Source organism: Bufo gargarizans, chromosome 9 (genome assembly GCF_014858855.1).
Source record: "Bufo gargarizans isolate SCDJY-AF-19 chromosome 9, ASM1485885v1, whole genome shotgun sequence".
Classification (NCBI taxonomy): domain Eukaryota; kingdom Metazoa; phylum Chordata; class Amphibia; order Anura; family Bufonidae; genus Bufo; species Bufo gargarizans.
In genome coordinates this window covers 3,305,443-3,326,681 of record NC_058088.1, presented here as the reverse complement: position 1 = coordinate 3,326,681, position 21,239 = coordinate 3,305,443, and the positions used below count along the sequence as shown (strand labels likewise).

General features: G+C 47.6%; 1 protein-coding gene across 1 annotated transcript; it reads right to left on the bottom strand.

Annotated features, from left to right (window-relative positions):
- Nucleotides 1–1,699: 1,699 nt before the first annotated feature.
- Nucleotides 1,700–21,163, bottom strand: NAPA (NSF attachment protein alpha). Its single transcript, XM_044305900.1, has 11 exons — nt 20,867–21,163; nt 15,191–15,270; nt 14,226–14,342; nt 10,728–10,774; nt 9,371–9,448; nt 7,378–7,433; nt 6,498–6,582; nt 6,300–6,404; nt 6,158–6,226; nt 4,774–4,824; nt 1,700–2,834 (listed from the first exon to the last, which is right to left on the bottom strand). The coding sequence occupies exons 1-11, from the start codon at nt 20,962–20,964 to the stop codon at nt 2,733–2,735; spliced, it is 888 nt and encodes a 295-aa protein (XP_044161835.1). The 5' UTR covers nt 20,965–21,163; the 3' UTR covers nt 1,700–2,732.
- Nucleotides 21,164–21,239: the final 76 nt, after the last annotated feature.

Below are 21,239 nucleotides of genomic sequence, written 5' to 3'. Positions count from 1 at the left end.
CTAGAGGCTCATTTGCATATAATAAAACATCACTTTTCTCAGCAATGCGGACACATATGAACATGGGACCAACACAGATGCCTTCAGCTGCCAAGAGCACATGTAACAGGTCAGCCGGTGTCATAGGTACAGATATGCTGACAGATGCCCTTTAATTTATGAGGAAGTGCATGGTCCTAATGCTGCAGTATTGAGTCCTTGTATAGGACTTGTGTGTATGGGTGCTCAATATTCGTGGTTCTAATTTTTCCTAATTAATAGTACCAGTAAACCTAGCATTTACCTTGATGTTATCACAGAAAAATGCATGTGGAGCAGTGTAAACAAACCGTATATCCGTCAGCTGTAGTCGCTGCTGCTGCACATTCTGCCAGATCACACAATGAGAAAGACACTGCATGCGCCACTATCCTTACAATTAAAAGGAATGGAACCAATGGGATCCATCTTAAGGTGGATTCAGACAGGCCGACTGATCGTCGGGAAGGAAGCGTTCCCTCCCGACAGTCGGCGGCTTGTACCGTGAAGGAGACTGTGCATTTACATGCAGCGATCTCCTTCACTGTATGAGTCGATTGCTATAGCCATCCCTCGTCCTCATACAGAATCATTGTTTCTGGGCAGCAGATTGCTTTTTAGACTGCACGATCTGCGGTTCAGAAGCAATGATCGGTGGTGCGCGCACAAGCGTCAGGATCTCTCCTGCTTCGCTCAATTATCGGGTGATCGGCGGCACATTTAGATCTGGACGATTGTTGGTGCGTCTAAATGCACTGTACTGCATTGTGGTTCCAGTGACGAGGATATTCACACACAGCAGCTCTGCTGCAGGGATTATGTGGCCGAAAATCTGTTCCATTCATCTGAATGGAGTTTTCCAAAGCAGTTCCAGATGAAAAAAAAAATATGTCTGTTGCGTCTGTCTGTCTGCACACATGTTTTTTTTTGTTTTTTAAACAACCCAAGCCCTGCAGTGTCCTCAGTATCTAATATGCCCCCTTAGTGCCCACCATTCTGTGGATCCCCCCCCAAAAAAGTCACACTGGGAGCATTAGGGTGCGAATATACGGTCAGTTTTCTAGATGCAGTTTTGGAAGTCAAAGCCAGGAGTGAATTCAAAAAAAGAGAAGTCATATCTGTCCTTTATACTTTTTCTCCTTTTATGATCCACTCCTGATTTCGTCTTTCAAAACCGTATCAAGAAACCTGACCATGTGGCCGCCCCCCTTAGGTCCTGCTGCCTCTAGTGCGTCAGATGGGCAGCAGCGAGGAGAATACGGCTTCGTTTATTTTTTAAGCCATTCTGAGCCAGACAACCTGTAAAGTGTACTGTACCTCCAACATCAGTCATGGGGACACGTCAGGCGTTGTGAACGGTGGGTGTAGAGGTGCAATGGCTGAAAAGAAGTGGCTGACCGCTGTGCACCTCCCTCTGTGTTCGCCTTTCCTCTAGAGATGTATGGACTCCTACCGCTAACCCTGCCTCCCAAAGGCACAGCTCCTGCCCCTTCACTTCTCAGCACCCGGACCCCCACCACACCTACTGAAATCGGAGGTACGCTTGAAATATAAACCAATAGTCATACACAAGTATTCACATGTCATATGCCTGCGCCAGTAAACAACCCGCCGCGACTATCGCTCCGGCTCATAAAACAGCGGCCCCCTCGTGCAGATACAGAGACTCTGGTCCGAGCGATACGTTACATCCCACTTGCTTTATTAAACACGGGCTCAGCTGAATCATTTATGAGAGGATTCACAAGATGACAGAAGAGACAAACGGAATGAACAGAAATGAACCGGCCCCTGAGGAGGCAGATAAATATGCACATCTACAGCACTATGCAGGGTAAAGCGGGTACAGCGATGCCACCTCTCCTCCAGTGGAGCCCAATCCATCTCAGAGAGCCGGATTGGCATCATCCGTAACGAAGGACCTCATAGACATCAAGCTATGTTGTAGTAAAAAGCAAGGAAAGTCACCATGGCTTGTTCCTGGACCCGGCGGTGCAGCTTGTATTAGATATGAATAGGTTTTTGCATACTCTGTACAGGACTATAAGGGTTAGTGGTGCAATCGCCTTATGGATCCTACAGGCATGGCTAGCCCTGGCAGTTGGCCTCGAACTAAAACTCATATAACCCCCAACATTTGGTCAAGCTGCAAGTGCTGATATCTTTAAAAGGAAAATTTATATACATTCTGATGTATGGCATATAGCGAGGATAGTATTACGACTCTTCAGGCCATGTTGGGTTTTTTCCCCCCTCCCCGTCCATACCCCATGCAATGGTACAATATCTGAGCCTGCCACCCCAAAAAGCGAGGATTGCACAAATATACTGTCAAGATCCGACAGCGGGGGGAAGGGGCCCACCTAAGTCGGCAAGGGCGTTAGCTAAAAACGTGCACAATGCCCAGCGGTGGTACTGTATACTATAATCTGTGATCTCCCGGGGACCCCCTGGTGAATCCAGTGACTACACAGCCTGCAATGATGGTGCCCGCTCTTACAGAGGACCGTGCCCCAGAAGTCTGCGTAGTCAGCGGATGAGGTAAGAGGCAACAGAAGTGACAGGGGATCTTGTGATCAGCAAGACGTTTATGTCAATCATGTAAATGGGCATTAGCAGTGTCCCCCCGTCCCCCCCTCCACACACACAATTGCACCCTAAAAATTCCTGACGTGGGCTCCGGCTAATTGGGAAGGAAGACAAAGATATAGCTGTTAACGCAAATCTTCTTCTTCTCCTTTAATGGTCTTCTTGATGCGCAGTAGCATTGTGGTTAGCCACTGGTCCAGATGGGAGATGGAGTCAAACTCTTTTACCTGTTGGATGAGAAGACTGGTAAGACTGTGGTTCGCTGAAGAGGGTTCACTGCAGTTTTTGGAGACCTAATACTAGTGCTCTGTGTGGCCGATTGGTCAAGCATGGTTATTCTAGAAGGTAAGGGAGCATGGAGACTCACTTTACATAGAGGGGATGCTATTGCGGACCCTCATACTTGAGTTTGAGTGTTGATTGAGTGACTTTAAAGGGGTATTCCTATCTTTAAAGTGATGGCCATTACTTTATGATCAGTGGGGGTCTGACCTCTAGGACCCCAATCAATCATGAAAATGAAGGGATCACTGCACTAATTTAACAATACACCCCCCCCCCCCCCCATGTTTTTTCTACGCATTGGCGCCCGGCCCCTAAGTTTCACAGCTGGCTAAATTCTCATTGCAGGGCCAATGATCAAGGTGAAGGGAAGGAGACAGAGCACTACACTATCACTGCGGCCCCCTCATTCTCAGGATTGGTGGAAGTCCCAACTGTCAGACTCCACCAGTGTCGGACTGGGGCTCCTGGGGGCCTGACCCCAATATCATTAATAAAATATAATAAGTTTTGAATCAAATAAGTAGACTCCTTCTCGTGAATGGCATTGGGGGACACAGTACCATGGGTATATGCCCAGCTACCACTAGGAGGCGACACTAGATAAACAGAAAAGTTGTCTCTGCCCAGGAGGGCTATACCCTCTCCACCGCCACTAGGCTATTCAGTTTTAGTCTAGTGTCCATAGGAGGCAGACCTGACCTGCTTTTTTCCTGCAGGTCTGCTATTTTATTTTTTTAATCTTTTTTCTCTCTTCTGCAGGTTTTCACCTGCTGCAGGCGGGTGCTCCACGTACTTCGGTACCTCGCCGGTCACCCAGTCCCCATTACTGCATCCGCAGTGGCTTGCCTGCATTCCCACAGGCCCCGTGTTGAGTCTGCCGATGGGGTGACCCTGCGGCGCCTGAAGACGGCAGAGGGCAAGTACGACTCTCCCCCCCCCATCCTAAGGGGCACCATCTTGCAGGTCTTGGTCATATTGACCATCTTCCCCATAGCCAGGGCGTCTAAGTCTTTGGGGCCCATTTTCTCCTGGACCTTTGCAACCCACTTTAGTATTAGAGCCTGGGCCCATTGGAGGATCCTCTGGTGGGCCAGTCCGACAAAGGACTCTACTGATTATAGGGTGAAGCCATCGCTTTACAAGGAAGAAATATCCCTCTTACAGTGCCAGGTGGCTTGTTCTTCTTGGGACATGTGTTAGGTACCTTGAGTTTACAAGGTCTATCTTGGTGATAACCTCCCTCTAAAGGGGTTGTCCCATCTAGGACATTTATGGCATATTGCTGGGATAGGCCACGAGTGTCAGAATTGGGCAGGTCGCACCTCTAGGACACACTCCTACCTCAAGAACGGGGCCGCTGAGGTGAATGGAGATCACATTGTGTGACTGATCTGAAAATTAAACTGCAAGCCCCATTGAGGATGAGGACCTGTATATGCCAGCACCATCAATAAATTCTAGTGTGGCCGCACTCACCAAGATAGGGGTTCGCTACCGGCAACGTTATTTGCCTGCAGCCATGATGGCAACATTTTTTATTTTATTTTTTACACTATTTTTATTGCAATCTACTCAGGTTTTAAGCTGTTATTTCTGTAGGAGTCTGCCTTTGACACCCCAGAAACACTGTTGTCCAAACGTTCTATCAAGCCCATTCAGTGGGCCAGGACTGAGATACAATATCAGACACAGGTCATGGATAAGAGTGGAAGAAAGCAAGTCTGTACGGCTCTAGAAGTAAGTCAACGGGTATATATCTGGAGTGAATAAGTGACATAGGTTGGAGCCGTCCTTCAGAGGTACAAGTCGGGAAATCTTCCTGACTCATGACGGGCTCAAATACAAGGGTTCACAGAGCGTAAATCCACACGTGACACTTACGGCATCTGTATAGTTGTCCAGATTCTGTTCTTCATGAGCGTCAAGAAGTTTCTGCAATGATGCAAGAGACAATTACCCTTAGTGAGACTGCCCGGAGGAACTACCAAACTAGGAGGACTGAGGCCGGCAGCGTGGAAACAATACATTAAAGGGGTTATCCTGGAAATAATATTGTGGACCTATCCTCCGGATAGGTCAGCAATTTTAGATCAGTAGGGGTCCGACACCCCCGCTGATAAGCTGTTAGAAGAGGCCAGCACTCCAGGGGCACCGCGGCCTCTTGCCAGGCCGTGTGATGTCACTGTACATAGGTGACATGGCCTAGTTGCAGCTCAACCCCATAGAAGGGAATGGGACTGAGCTGTAATACCAAGCACAGCCATATAAAATGTATGGCGCTGTGCTTGGTAGGCTGAAGGGCGCCTGCTGCGCTCTCCAGAGCCCATGGCTCCCTGAAAACAGCTGATCGACAGGGGAGTTGCGACTCGGACCCACCAATTTGATAATGATGAGCTATCCTGAGGATAGGTCATCCTTATCCTTTCATGGATAACCCCTTTAAGTAGAGTAATTTTATTTTTCACCCTATTTTTACATCCCAGTAAGGGCTCATTCACACGTCAGTGTTTGGTCAGTGATTGTGAACTAAAACCAGGATTAGGGCCTCCACAGACATAAGGTATAAGGAAAAGATCTGTACCTGTTCTGTGTTTAGAGCCGCACCTGGTTTTACTCAAAATCACTGACGTGTGAATGAGGCATAAAGCGGAGATTTCCTAAGGCCTCACGCACACAACCGTCGTTCTGGTCCGCATCCGGGCCGCAGTTTTTGCGTAGCCCCCCAAAAATAATATATACATTGCGGACAAGAATAGGCATTTCTACAATGGGCCACCTGTTCCGTTCCGCAAATTGCGGAAGGCAATGAACGGTCGTGTGCATGAGGCCTAAGGCTTATTTCACACAAGCGATAAGGAATGAGTCAGGATCTGTTCAGGGAAAAATTGATCGTTTTGAGGGCAAGTTAAATCAGTTTTGTCTGCAATTGCGTTTAGCGTTTCAGTTTTTACCACTCGGATGTAATCAGTTTTCGATGCGTTTGTCACTTGCTTGAATTAAAACTGCAGAGTAACGCGCAACATCTAGCAGCCATTTGTGAAAGACGCATTTCAGTTTTTCCACACAAGCACCATTCATTTCTATGGGGCCAGAGCTGCATGAAAAACGCACGATATAGAACATGCGGAGCTGTTTCCTGAACGCAGAGATGATCAGTGATAAGCGACCATCATGTGCACAGATCCATTGAAATGAATGGGTCCGGACGGAAAACTCGCTCGTGTGAAAGAGCCCAAAACATAATTTTGAAAGATTGCAGCTTTACCTTAACAAGTTTACACTCTCTGGAATCGGAGAAAGCCGGGAACATCTCCTCGTACTTCTGGACAGCCAGCTGTGACACAAAGACACAAGTCAGTCATTCAGACACATGGCCGGTGGCGTGAAGCTCTGCCGCAGCCGATTACCTTAGCGTTGTACATATCGATGCAGAAGTGGCAAAGGGCAGCTTTGAAGAAATAGTCTTTGGCACTGTACTTCAGCAGAGGGCTGTCCATTGCACTGGTGCCAACCTAGCAGGTGTACAAAGCACAGAGTCAGAGGCTACAGGTAAGTGACGGCTCGCCATGGCATCAGTGTGGTGACATAGGGCGCTACAGGTCTACCTGCTCGTAGATTTCTACCGCTTTTGGGTATTGCTCCAGCTGAGCCGCATAAGTGGCCACTTTCAGCAGACATTTGTTGGCAGAACTGTAGGCGAAACAAAGAAATACAAGTAATGTAATAATGCACATAAGTACGCTGTCGGGCAAACCCTAAGTTCAGGAAGGACCGGCCAACCAGCGAATGTGTATGGAGACCTCACAACTCTCCCCCAACAGCAGATCTCTGGGGGCAGGAGGACCGAGCTGCTGGATTTCAACATTCCTAACCCTTTCATTCTCGGGGAGATTAGCCGGCACCACATGCATACTTGGCTGAGCTGAGCGTGCATGTGTCTGAAGAGATAGCCATCAGCCCGATAGCCCTCGGAAATGTACAGCCAGCCTAAAGTGTCCCTGTACTTAGAAAACAAAAAACGTTTGATATGTCAGAGTGACGCATCAACGGTTTCGATTGGCGAGTGCTGAGACCCTCGCCGACCGCTAGAACCGGGAGAGAGAAGCGCTGGCATAGCATGGACTCTCTCCTCGCTGGGCTCAATAGAAAGTCTATGGAGCTGTCCCAATTCTGTCCCGTGCATGCTCTGTGAGAGTGCTTCTTTCTCCTCATTTTAGCTATTAGTGGGGGGTCTGCCCACACACAGACCCCCACCGATCAAACCCTTGAGTGCAGGCACAGTTTAAGACACAATTAGGGCGTTTAGATGTCACATAAACTAACCACTAAGTCACTGGCGGCTAGGACAAAGCCAGCCGGATGTCCTGTAACTGTATTTTTTGTTTGCGGGAAGTGGTCCATTGTCCCAAATATTGGATTTTTACACCTGAAGGTTTTACAGATGCGGAACGGCGGTAACACACCATCCATATACAATCGGCTTACCTGTTAGACTCCTCTCCCTTGTAGTAGTCTGCTGCCTGCTCATAGTGGGCTATTGCCTGCAAAGGAAACACATGAAGTCGGTGAAAAGGACGGATACCATGTAAATGATGCAAAAAAAGGAAATAAAAAAAAATTCTGGGGGAGATTTACCATCTCCATATGTCATGGTTCTGGTGTTAAAAAGTCATAAAACCCTGTTCTGTGACTTTTTGAACGCCATGGCAACTAAATTTAGTCTCAACTGTAATTTTTACGCCACCCTTGCCAGATTCCAGAAAGAGGACGTGGCGAGCGTGTGGTGTCGGTGGGGCCACATTTACCATCACTTATGCAACCTGGAGCCGGTTGCACTGAATGCCTCCTCCGGCTGCGCAGAGCCCCTCAAGACCAGAGTACCACATGCTGGTCTTGATAAATCAGGGCCTCAATGTTTTCAGTGGGTTGCAGCCTGTTATGGCCACAGAGGTCATCAGATCATTAAGCATCTACATCAGCCTCTTACATCTGAGCACTTTAAACGCTTAAAGGGGTCGTCTCACTTCAGCACATGGCATCTATCATGTGGAGGGAGTGAATACCAGGCACTTACTAATGTATTATGATTGTCCATATTGCTTCCTTTGCTGGCTGGCTTCATTTTTCCATCACATTATACACTGCTCGTTTCCATGGTTACGACCACCCAGTAATCCAGCAGCAGTGGTCGTGCTTGCACACTATAGGAAAAGGCACAAGCCTATGAGCTCTCCCACAGTCCCAGCCACCAGAGAGGCCGACACTTTTTCCTATAGTGTGCGGGCACGACGACGGATGATGGATTACTGGGTGGTCGTAACCATGGAAACGAGCAGTGTATAATGAGATGGAAAAATGAATCAAGCCAGCAGAGGAAGCAATATGGACAATCACAATACATTAGTAAGGGCCTTCTGTTAACTTTCTCTACATGATAAATGCCATTTGCTGAAGTGACAACCCCTTAAATACTTTTTTTTTTTCCAGGATGATCTGTAGTTTTCATTGGTACCATTTTGGGTTACACAGGACTGAATGATTAAGTTTTAAGCCCTTTTCTTACAGTATTCTTTGCCTGGGATAAATGATATGATGGATTTAGAGTTTGGGTTGCTGCGGCAATACCACTGATGTGTACTTTTTATATGTTTTATGTTTCCATAATAAATCATTCTGTAAAGGGAATTTTTTTTTTCCTGTTTTGTTTTAACATATTTTAATAACATTTTTATTAACTTTTTTCAATTATTTAACTTTTTTAAACTTTTTTTTTTTTTTTTAAAGACTTGACCATGTCATCATTTGACCTCTTACATAATACACTGCAATACAGAGGAATTGCAGTGTATTACGCCTATTGGTGAAAACTGACAGGCAGCCTTATGAGGTCCTGTCTCTGGCAGGGCCTGGTTCACAGACATTGGGACCTTCATCGCAGGGATGCTGATGGGGTGACACATGCCCAGAAGCATAGTTTGGTGAGATCTGCGTTAATGGCACAAAATTAAAGGGGTTATCCATGACCTATATCCTCAGATCGGTGAGGGTCCAACATCCGGGACCCCCGTCGATCAGCTGTTAGGAGAGGCCAGGTGCTCTGCGAGTGCCGCAGCCTCTTCCTAGGCCATGTGACCGATGTATGGTGATGTCATATGGCCTAGGAAGAGACTGCAGCACGGTATATCGGTCACGTGGCCTAGTCGCAGCTCAGCCATATTGAAGAGAATGGGGCAGAGATGCAATACCAGTCACAGCCACTATACAATGTATGGCGCTGTGCTAGGTGAGCAGAGCTCCAGAGAGAGCGGCGGCTCCCTGGAACAACTGATCGGCGGGGGTGCCGGGACTCAGACCCCCGCCGATGTGACAATGATGACCCATCTTGGGGATAGGTTATCATTATCAATTCCTGGATAACCCCTTTAACTCAATGGAGAAATCAATGGAGTTGTGTCCTTGAGCCACCTTAGTAACAAACCTTCTCTATGTCCACCAGCTCAGACTCGTAGATCTCGGCTATGGATATGTGATGTTTGGCTGCGATGGTGAATCTTCCCTGTGAAGCACAAGAACAAAGTCAGTTCCATTGTATGAAGTGGATGCAGCCAAAACACTCAAAGTACGGAAAAGATTCTTCTCTACACCCACAGCACTGGGTCCTGACTGCTAATATTTCTATCCAGTGCCCCCCATCTCTCTGAACTGAGCGATGAAAGAGGATTGCCTCCCAAAATCAGGGGGGAAATAGAGGTCAATGAGTCGCCATCATCTGACTGCAGCTTCAGAACACCCCTGCTACAACAGCAACCCATCGGCACCCTGCAATCACATTATGGGGAAGGCTTACAGGGTGACAGAAGGATCCCCTCCCTCTGTCTAACCACTTAGATGCTGCGGTCCATAGTGAGGGTTTGAACTGTCAGGAATGGAGTTCTCTCTGATCCTGGCTCGCGGGTGAAGCGATTACCATTATGAAAGTGTACATTTAAGGGGTTAAACGGTAACGGGGGTTAATACGGTCCTCAATAATAACAACACTGTGCCGTGAGCTCCCTCTAGTGCTGGCTGTAGGTAGCCAGCTTGTCTCCTTCAAAGGGTCACTGAGTTTTGGTAAAACTTTGGATGTGAAAAACATATCAATAGTTTTGATTGGGTGTTTGAGTGCGGAGATCCCCACCGATTGCTAGAACGAGGAGAGAGAAACGCAACTGAGAAGACCCCATAGACTTTCTATTGAGCTTGTCTTCTGCAGTGAGGAAAGAAAGCACGATATGCAAGAACTTCTCTCTCGTTCTAGTGAACAAGGGGTTCTCAGCGCTTAGACCACCTAACGGATCAAAACTTTTGATATGTCTCTGTGACCCATTAAAACTTTTACCAGAACTCAGGGACCATATAAATCTGTGTCTATGGGGATTTGGAGCTTTGTATCAGAAAAATGCCGCTCTGACCGCTCCCATCGGCACAACATTTTTAATCTGAAACAAACTGATTAAAGGTGGACAATCACTTTAAGCAGGTCATGCCGATTTAGACCACATTTTGCCAACTGTCCACGTATTTTCATGACACAGACGAGCGCCATAGACACAGACAGGAGGCAGATGTGGAATAGCTGCTCCATCATGCCGGATTGTTTTCTGTAGTCCATTACACTCGGAAGTCCGTATTTATGCCCATTTGGAGACGGCAGGGGGATAAGACAAGGTCTCCTTCTACTCACCGAAGGAACCAAATCTATTTAGACTGGAAAGGAAAGTATCACACCCATCATGGAGGCTACCGGTCAAGGGTGTCAAGATTATCTACCATGGGAAACAGGAACAAGGACTCACCATGTCAGTGTAGATTTCTATTGCCCGCAGCAGACAGTTGATGGCCTCTGCAAAACACAGATACGTTCAGTGTGACATCCATTATCAGATATGATGGCACTGTCAGATAGTCATACACAAAGTGCAGCCAAAATCACTGAAACAGGAATGCTATCCTCCACATATACTGAAACAGCAATGCTATCCTCCACATATACTGTAACAGCAATGCTATCCTCCACATATACAGTGCCTTGCAAAAGTATTCACCCCCTTGACTTCTTTTGTATTTTGTTACATTACAGCCTTGACTTCAATGTTTTGTTAATCTGAATTTTATGTGATGGATCAGAACACAATAGTCTAAGTTGGTGAAAAATATAAACATAAAACAGACTTTCCTCATGCGATTCCGCTGTGGACCCCCCCCCCTGCATATATGTCACATAGGGCCGCACCCACAGGAGGTCTTCCCATCATAGACACTTCTGGCTTATTGACGATCGCATAAATGTCTGATCAACACTTTACCCCACGTAATGGGGGGCGGCAGATGCAGTAAGTGAGAGACTCTCACCGACCAGGTATCAGAACGACACAAGCGATATTATAGACAATCGGGTTTTTTTAAATCTAATAACGTGGGTACACTGTGGGTTAATACAAGGAGCACACCACAGAGCTGTGGCAATCCACATGTCCACATACTGGGTGGATAGGGCACCATGTACGGAGCCCATCCTCATCACCACGTACAAGGCAGGTTTTACTTGTATTAACCCTTTTTACAATATACTTCCTATTGGTCTTTGGTTGCTTCGTACATAGAGAACATCCAGCGGTCGCCATTAGACAGGTGATGAGGGCGTGAGCTACCTGGTCAGACGGTCACTATACGGTCAGAGGTTTGTTCAGCTGTGACAATCACAAGGTTTGTGTCACTGGTTAAAACGAAGCTGTGATCACGACCAGGCGCAGCGGGTAGAGGAGATCTGATAAAATCCTATCTACGCGGCTGGTACGGTATTCTGCTACAGATCCACATAGAATATACGCAGCAAAGACACTAGATGCAAGGTCAATGGGAGGGAGCAGCACTACTGCAACATAAAACAGTCCACTACCGAGCTGGCGGCGATATTGCCGAACTGCGGGGGTGCAGGGTGTCCAACTCCCTCCTCCCCGAGGATAGGCCATCACTTAACAGAAGAGGATAATCCCTTTATATGTCAGGCACAGGAGCGTCAGACTAGAAACTACCGTGACAAGAACTACAAACCCCAGCATCATCTTAAAGAGGTTTTCTGTACTTAGATATTAATGGCCTATCCTTAGGATAGGTCATCAGTACCAGGTTGGTGCGGATCCAACACCACTCAACCCTACTGATCAGACCGCTGCCGGAAACTATACAGTGGATGCAGGTGTAAGGACAAGGTCCTGTCCATGGTGTAGTGGTCATTCCAGGATACTGCAGGTCACCTCCCATTCCAGTGAAGAGGGAGCTGAGCTGTGGGGCGCCAACGACAGAAACTACATTGTGGATGGAGCCTTCGTCCACTATACACATAGACCTATTCACTGGAATGGGGTCTACAATTTGCATCAGATGGAAAAAGTAGTGCTTCCGTGGTCTTCTGATCCGTGCCTCCGTTCCGCACCGTATCTTCCGGATTGCAGACCTATTTAGGTGAATGGGTCCGCGTCAGTGATATATACGGTGTGCACGCGGCAGGTGCCCATATATTGCGGACGCAATATGGGCACGGACCGGCTACGGTCGTGTGCATGAGGCCTAATCGAGCTCCAAAGCAAGTCGTGGGATATTTTCACTGCCAGTGAGCCGTGTGTTAATCCGCAGTCCAGCCGTGGTCCTTGTTCTGGCTAATAATACAGATCTGAATAATTAAAGGAAAACGCCGTATTTTACAACTAATTTTAAAAACTTCCTTAGTGCTGACCTTCAGTGCCTTGAGGTTTTCTTGTTAGATATATATATGGCCTTATTTGAGAATTTTGTATGTGGTCCGGGTCGGACATCTTGTATTTCTACCTCAAAGTTCAGCAAAGTGTTAAAGTGAAGACTGAGTGAATAATTCGGAGGTGCTGTGTTCTCGTTAGAGCGCGGATCGATTAAAGCAGATGTTTTCTGATCAGGACTAACCATGAGATCATGGAGTCTAAGTGACAGATTAAGGTCTTCTGTGACGTCTCCCAGAACGCTGGGAATTTACGGTTCCTGGCTTATTGTATATCTGCCAGCTTCTCTAGTTTATGGCAAAACAACACTATTAAGAACGATGAGATCAGAGGAAGATGGGTCAAAGGTTAGAACACATTAGATATTCATGTTCATATGTGCTAGATCTGTCCCTATGACACTGGCCGACCTGTTACATGTGCGCTTGGCAGCTGAAGGCATCTGTGTTGGTCCCATGTTCATATGTGCCCACATTGCTGAGAAAAATGATGTTTTACTATATGCAAATGAGCCTCCAGGAGCAACGAGGGCGTTACCATTACTCCTAAAGGCTCTGCTCTCTCTACAACTGCCGCACCTTCTGCACTGTAATTGACAGGGCCAGGCGGCGGAAACATCATAGTGCCTGGTCCTGCCAACCAAAGTGCAGAAAACTTAAAGGGGTTATACGGGAATTAATACTGATGACCTTTCCTCAGGATAGGTCATCAATATCAGTGGAGGTCCGAAATTCAGACTGTTAGGACAGGCTGGGCACTCCATGAGCACCGTGACCTCTTCCTAGGCCATGTGACGTCACGGTACATCGGTCACATGAACTAGGTGCAGCTCAGTTTCATGCAAGTCAATGGGGCTGAGCTGTAATACCAAGCACAGCCACTATACAATGTACAGCGCTGTGCTTGGCGAGCACCCAGGAGGCCACCGCGCTCACCGAAACAACTGATCGGCAGGGATCCTGGGACTGTGATATTGATCCTGAGGATAGGTCATCAATATTCCTTCCTGGGTGACCCCTTTAAGTTATGCTAATGATATCATTTTGTTATCCGGGGTATAAGAATCCATTGTTTGGAAGTGACAGAAAGCACAGACTTAAATACCGGACCGTACTCCACCTTGTCGCCACCTATATTATCTCTGTACGGCTGAGTTCACATCTCCGTCCATAGCATGCAACGGTTTTTGCTCAGCCGAAATTTATGCCTCAAAGCGGTCAATCACTGCCGGACCTCATTACAGCCAATGGGGATCCGGCAGTGAAGTAGAGGATCTGGCAATGCCGGATCCGGTGAACTCCGGCAGGCTGTTCTGTGCCTTGACGGAGAGGTGAACTCGGCCTAACCTGCCTATCTGCTCTGTCTCTAATAAACACTCCCAAGACCTCCTCCGTTCACACCTAAAGCTAACATCGGCTGGTTTTCTGCAGTAGAGCGCAGAGTATTGTGGGAGTTCAAATGAAAATGGATGTGGAATGAAATTGGGAACAGTCAGGGGCAGGACTACACTTCACCCCAGCACCTTCACAGCTTTCCTACCTTGAGGGTCGGCCTTCTTAAAAGCATTTCCGGCGTCCACAAAGTTGGTGGCGGCATCGTGCTTGCTCTGGACCTGCAGATGTAGCTTGGCAGCCTGGCAGAAAGCATTGCCGGCAGCTGGAAGAGAAGAAAGGGCGTTCAGATACATGCTTAGAATCACACTTTAATATTACTGGCGGTATCCCATGAAACCATGTTCATACCAAAAGTCCCAAATCTAACCGTTTTAGAGTCATTTGCGGTGGTTCTAGCATAAAAATACCTTTTCCCTAATTTTTTGCTTTCATGTGTCCTTCCTGGTGCTGCAGAGGATGAACTCTGCTCAGAATCTGTCTCCTTCCCCCTCCGGCAGCTTACATTACAGTCCCTTCTTATTAGTCTCCACAGCTGTCCTGCCATGCTAATACAGAGTCTCTGCTCCTTCCCTGACAATCCGGGCAGGAGTCTATTTCTACTAGCTGTGAAGAGAACTGGCTGAGAGGGGAGTGACTGAGCATGTGTGACCACCAGCATTCAGCTATGAAACTGGACATGCTGATTGGTATTACACTGTGACCACCAGGTGGAGCCATATATGTCAGGAACTATAACACTTTACTGGATCATTTTTAACAGCGGGTAATTGGATATGCTTATGGGGGGCCGGCTTGATGGTGGCCGGGCCGAAGTCCTCCAGCCACCACCTTGCGGGGCTCCGTTTTCTCGATATAGGTGCGCACCTATAAGACAATGGAAGCATATCCTAGCGATATGCCCCCCTTGTCTATGATGAAACAACCCCTTTAAGGCCATGAACATTTGACTGGTTGGGGTGTGACCTCTGGGGCCCCAATGATCAGCACAACAGGGCTGTTGCTTTCAATGGCAGATCTACGGAATCAGTGTAAAGTTGGGTCGTGTCCTCCCCCTCCCTCTGCACAGTGGCAAATGCCTTGTTTTCACTTTCTCCGGATTAACGCTCTTACCGCTCCAATTCTTCACCATTTTGAACATGTTGGCTGCTCGGGCATAGAGTTCGCAAGCTTCTTCCACCTTGGAGGAGCCCCTGAAAAACAACCCCCCGGCAGGGCGAGAATCCGATCACTGGGGTTCATATACAAGGAACGGACACACACTCTCCATACAGTTATAGGGCCAGAACACTGCGCAGATCCACCTGTGGTAGTACTGGGTGTTACCAGTAGTGGGTGTGTCCCTGCACAGTCCGACAATGGCAGCAATGACTGGATACTGACAGACTGGTAACACCCAGCTGGACCTTCACTGCAGACTGCTAGTAATTCATTCATAACTTCTAGCAGGAATAATAAAGGAATAGAACAACAAAAAGCCATAAGAAGAGATGCCCCAGAACTGATATTACATAGGGGTGCAAGTAGTTACTAAACCAGACATGTCAGGGGAGGGGCCCGCTCCTCTCGAAGACTCCTCTGGTGATTTGCATGAGGGGAGGTATACGCTCAACTCAAAGACGTCTGGCGACTGACGACCCAATGCTCCTATGCCCACTGTGGACAGGGGTCAGCATGGGCGCTCTGCCCGATCTGTGGCTACACCGCCCTATACTCGCCAATCGGTTATGTCCTCTGTGTCCTGACACCATTTTGCTCTTTGGTAGCTCCTCTGGGGATCGGACAGGCTAGCCTCCCGATGCATCAATGACCTCTCGCCGGCTGTCCTTCCGGGTACGCGGTGGGCAGTACCAAGGAACAGCCCACAAGATCTGCCTCTTTAAAGATGCTCTGACCCCAGTTGTCAGAATTTGGCCCTCGTCTAGAGCGCTCAGATCCTTCCGCTTGCCCCGATTCATTGCCACAGTTAACCCATTCTATTCACCTGACGTAATGGCTGATGGGTGTGAACATCTCGCTTGTCGTCACACATCCCAGTGCGTTCTGCAGCCTCGCTGCGTCTCCCACGCGGTAAATGTTCCTCTAAAGACCGTTTCCATGACAATGCACAAAGCAAGGAATCCAAAATCTCTGCACCAGAAAAATATCTGCAGGGGTTTCCAGGTTTTATGCTAAGCTTAAAGTGGTACTCCCACCCCCGGACACAGGATACGGCTATAGGCGCGGAGAGGCAGCCGCACAAGCGCTCTTACTTTGTTATTTCAAGTGCTTCACAGCTGCAGTGAATGGCGAGGACGCTGCACGTTCGCGGCGTCCTCTCCCTTCCTGACAGAGCCCCCCCCAGAAGTGGGACCTGCACCTATCAGATAATTAAGTGTCCAGATAGAAATACCCCAGTGTATAACGGACAGTTCTGTACATTTATCATTTTAATTTCTGACCATTCCCAAGATCTCTGCTTGCTGCCAGTGAACAGGTACACAATCTCCAGCTGCTCAGCGTGTCACAATAGAAATGTCTGGTATGCTGCGACAACCTCTGTACGCTACACAATCAGGACGGGATTTAAGCCTCTGGGTACAAACAATAGTGTCCCAATTTACTGACAGCAAGCAGAGATCCGCAAACAGTAGGGAAATAAATACTAAATAGACAAGAATTTTGCAGAACATTTCAACCGGGACCGGAAATCCCCATAAGGGGGCCCGATAGTGAGACAGTCCAGCCAGATGTTCCTCTATGCCTCCTCTTGGAAAATATGGGCAAACACATTATAAAAGCAACGTTTCAAGAGCTCTAGACCAGGGATGGCCGACCTGTGGCCCTCCTGCTGTTGCATAACTACAACTCCCAGTATGCTGGAGGGCCGCAGGTAGAGCAACCAACAAGCTTCTGATCTTCCACCACAAACCAGAAGGTCTCAGCTTTCTATCTGTGGTCTTACAAGAGATCCCAGGACCGCAGCGTTACCAGGCCATTCTCCGCCTGCGTCCACATGACAACTATTCCTGCCCCGGGCTCATGATATCCCATGAATCATTAGTGTTTTGTTCCTGCAGTACCAGGCACAGCCACTACACGATGTGCGGCGCTGTGCTCGGTACAGTACAAAGAGGCCGCAATACTCGTGCTAGCACCGCAGCCCCTTCCAACACCTGTCCACCGGGGATGCCAGGAGTCGGACCCCCACCGATCTGATACTGATGACCTGTCCTAAGGATACGTTCTCGATATTTAGATCCCAGAAACCCCCTTGAATGCCTTTCTCATCATTTTCACAATCCCTGCTTGCTGCCAGTGAATGGCAACATGCTTCTTTACATTTGCTGTGATGGTCTGTCCTTCCTCTGTGAGTCTGAACTCCAGGCTGCCTTTCACCTACACTGATACATTGTAGCAAGCAAAAAGAGAGGATTGAACAGGATTTCTACCTCTGGATGTTAACCACTTCAGCCCCGCTAGCTAAAACCCCCTTCATGACCAGAGCACTTTTTACACTTGTGCACTACACTCCTTTCATCGTTTATCGCTCGGTCATGCAACTTACCACCCAAATGAATTTTACCTCCTTTTCTTCTCACTAATGGAGCTTTCATTGGGTGGTATTTTATTGCTGCTGACATTTTTACTTTTTTTGTTATTAATCAGAATGTAACGATTTTTTTGCAAAAAAATGAAATTTTTCACTTATCGCCGTACTCAGGAGGAGTTGGGGAATGTGTTTTGGGGTGTCATTTTACATATACCCATGCTGGGTGAGAGAAATATCTTGGCAAAAGACAACTTTTCAATTTTTTTTATACAAAGTTGGCATTTGACCAAGATATTTTTCTCACCCAGCATGCGTATATGTAAAATGACACCCCAAAACACATTCCCCAACTTCTCCTGAGTACGGTGATACCAGATGTGTGACACTTTTTTGCTGCCAAGGTGGGCAAAGGGGGCACATATTCCAAAGTGCACCTTTTGGATTTCACAGGTCATTTTTTACACATTTTGATTGCAAAGTTCTTCTCACACATTTGGGCCCCTAAATTGCCAGGGCAGTATAACTACGCCACAAGTGACCCCATTTTGGAAAGAAGACACCCCAAGGTATTCCGTGAGGGGCATGGCGAGTTCCTAGAATTTTTATTTTTTTGTCGCAAGTTAGTGGAATATGAGACTTTGTAAGGAAAAAAAAAAAAAAAATCATCATTTTCCGCTAACTTGTGACAAAAAATAAAAAATTCTAGGAACTCGCCGTGCCCCTCACGGAATACCTTGGGGTGTCTTCTTTCCAAAATGGGGTCACTTGTGGCGTAGTTATACTGCCCTGGCAATTTAGGGGCCCATATGTGTGAGAAGTACCTTGCAATCAAAATGTGTAAAAAATGGCCTGTGAAATCCGAAAGGTGCTCTTTGGAATATGTGCCCCTTTGCCCACCTTGGCTGCAAAAAAGTGTGCACACATCTGGTATCGCCGTACTCAGGAGAAGTTGGGGAATGTGTTTTGGGGTGTCATTTTACATATACCCATGCTGGGTGAGAGAAATATCTTGGCAAAAGACAACTTTTCCCATTTTTTTATACAAAGTTGGCATTTGACCAAGATATTTTTCTCACCCAGCATGGGTATATGTAAAATGACACCCCAAAACACATTCCCCAACTTCTCCTGAGTACGGCGATACCAGATGTGTGACACTTTTTTGCAGCCTAGATGCGCAAAGGGGCCCAAATTCCTTTTAGGAGGGCATTTTTAGACATTTGGATCCCAGACTTCTTCTCACACTTTCGGGCCCCTAAAAAGCCAGGGCAGTATAAATACCCCACATGTGACCCCACTTTGGAAAGAAGACACCCCAAGGTATTCAATGAGGGGCCTGTCGAGTGTCATAGAATTTCTTTTTTTTTGCATAAGTTAGCGAAATTGATTTTTTTTTTGTTTTTTTCTCACAAAGTCTCACTTTCGCGCTAACTTAGGACCAAAATTTCAATCTTTCATGGACTCAATATGCCCCTCACGAATACCTTGGGGTGTCTTTCTTTCCGAAATGGGGTCACATGTGGGGTATTTATACTGCCCTGGCTTTTTAGGGGCCCTAAAGCGTGGAAGAAGTCTGGGATCCAAATGTCTAAAAATGTTTACGCATTTGGATTCCGTGAGGGGTATGGTGAGTTCATGGGAGATTTTATTTTTGACAACAATTAGTGGAATATGAGACTTAGTAAGAAAAACAACAACAAAAAATATATATATTTTCCGCTAACTTGGGCCAAAAAAATGTCTGAATGGAGCCTTAAGGGGGGGGGGGATCAACAGGGGTTCATGACAGGGTGGCGGGACAGGGGACAGTGCAGGGGTGATCAGGTGATCTAGTGATCAGGGTATATGGGTGATCACCCCCCTGTCATTGATCACCCCCCTGTAAGGCTCCATTCAGTACGTCCGCATGTGTTTTGCGGATCCGATCCATGTATCCATGGATCCGTAAAAATCATACGGACGTCTGAATGGAGCCTTACAGGGGTGATCAATGACAGGGAAGTGATCAGGAAGTCTATATGCGTGATCACCCCCTTGTCATTGATCACCCCCCTGTAAGGCTCCATTCAGACGTCCGCATGTGTTTTGCAGATCCGATCCATGTATCCGTGGATCCGTAAAAATCATACGGACGTCTTAATGGAGCCTTACAGGGGGGTGATTAATGACAGGGGGGTGATCAGGGAGTCTATATGGGGTGATCAGTGGTTCATAAAGGGTTAATAAGTGACAGGGGGGGGGGGTGTAGTGTAGTGGTGTTTGGTGCTACTTTAGTGAGCTGCCTGTGTCCTCTGGTGGTCGATCCAAACAAAAGGGACCACCAGAGGACCAGGTAGCAGGTATATTAGACGCTGTTATCAAAACAGCGTCTAATATACCTGTTAGGGGTTAAAAAAATCACATCTCCAGCCTGCCAGCGAGCGATCGGCGCTGGCAGGCTGGAGATCCACTCTCTTACCTTCCGTTCCTGTGAGCGCACGCGCGCCTGTGTGCGCGCGTTCACAGGAAATCTCGGCTCTCGCGGGAGGACGCGTATATGCGTCCACCCAGAAGAGCAGGGCCTGCCGGCAGGACGCAATCCTGCGTACGGCGGTCCTGGAGTGGTTAAATACAAACCTTTCCATTCACTGACAGCAATAAGAGATTTAAAAAAAAAAATGGAATTGAAGGACAACCATACTGGAAAACAGTAGAACTTCTTATGCTGCAAAGAATAAGCTTAATTTGCACGAAAGTGGACAACCCCTTTAAGGCCTGGGGGGGGGGGGGGATGTGGCAGCAGTTGTCATGTGACTTGTTTGACAGATCATTTCCAGTGGCCATATTTTCAAAATGTCTTGGGGTCAGAAGCGCTGGCGGCCTAAAACCAATATAAGCCGCCAGCACGGCCACCAACGACTGGCGAGTGACAACTCAGGTCACCACACAGAGAAGGCACTTCCTCCTTCTGTCGCTGTTACTAAGCAACAGGCGGGCATTCATTACATATTTTGACGGCGTAGGTGTTTAAACATTATGGCTGATTGGTTGCTATGGGCAACCAAAGGGATAATATGCAGAGAGGTCTATTAATAGTTCCAGACACCTAGCAACCAATCAGATCCCAGCTTTCATTTTGCTACGTCAGTTCGGAAAACGAAAGCAGGGATTTGACTGGCTACTATGGGCAACCAATAGGAGGGAACTCCTGGCAGATCGGCAGCAGACGATATCGCGAGTACAGATCGTACGAGGTGATTAATCACCGTCAGACTCACCCGAAGAGCCCGGAGAAGAAGGACTGGGAAGACTTGATTTTCTTATCGGCCTCAGCCAGCAGCTGCATGGCCTCCTTCTCCTTCCCGGAGTTGTCCATGGCGGCGGAGATCACCGGGATGGATGCACCAGAACAGGCCGAGGATCACGAGTGATAACCAGGAAGGGGCAGGGGACTATGACCAGGGAGAATCTCTGAGATGAGCTCCGGGATGGGAGGGGGTTAGACAGACAGCTCAGTGACGGGGGTGGATCAGCTTCCACCGCTGACACAGCACTACTTCCGCCCACAGTGGTCACCTGATCGGCTTCAACGTCACTTCCGCTCACAACACCGGTCACCTGACTCACTGGTCACATGACAGGTTTAAATTC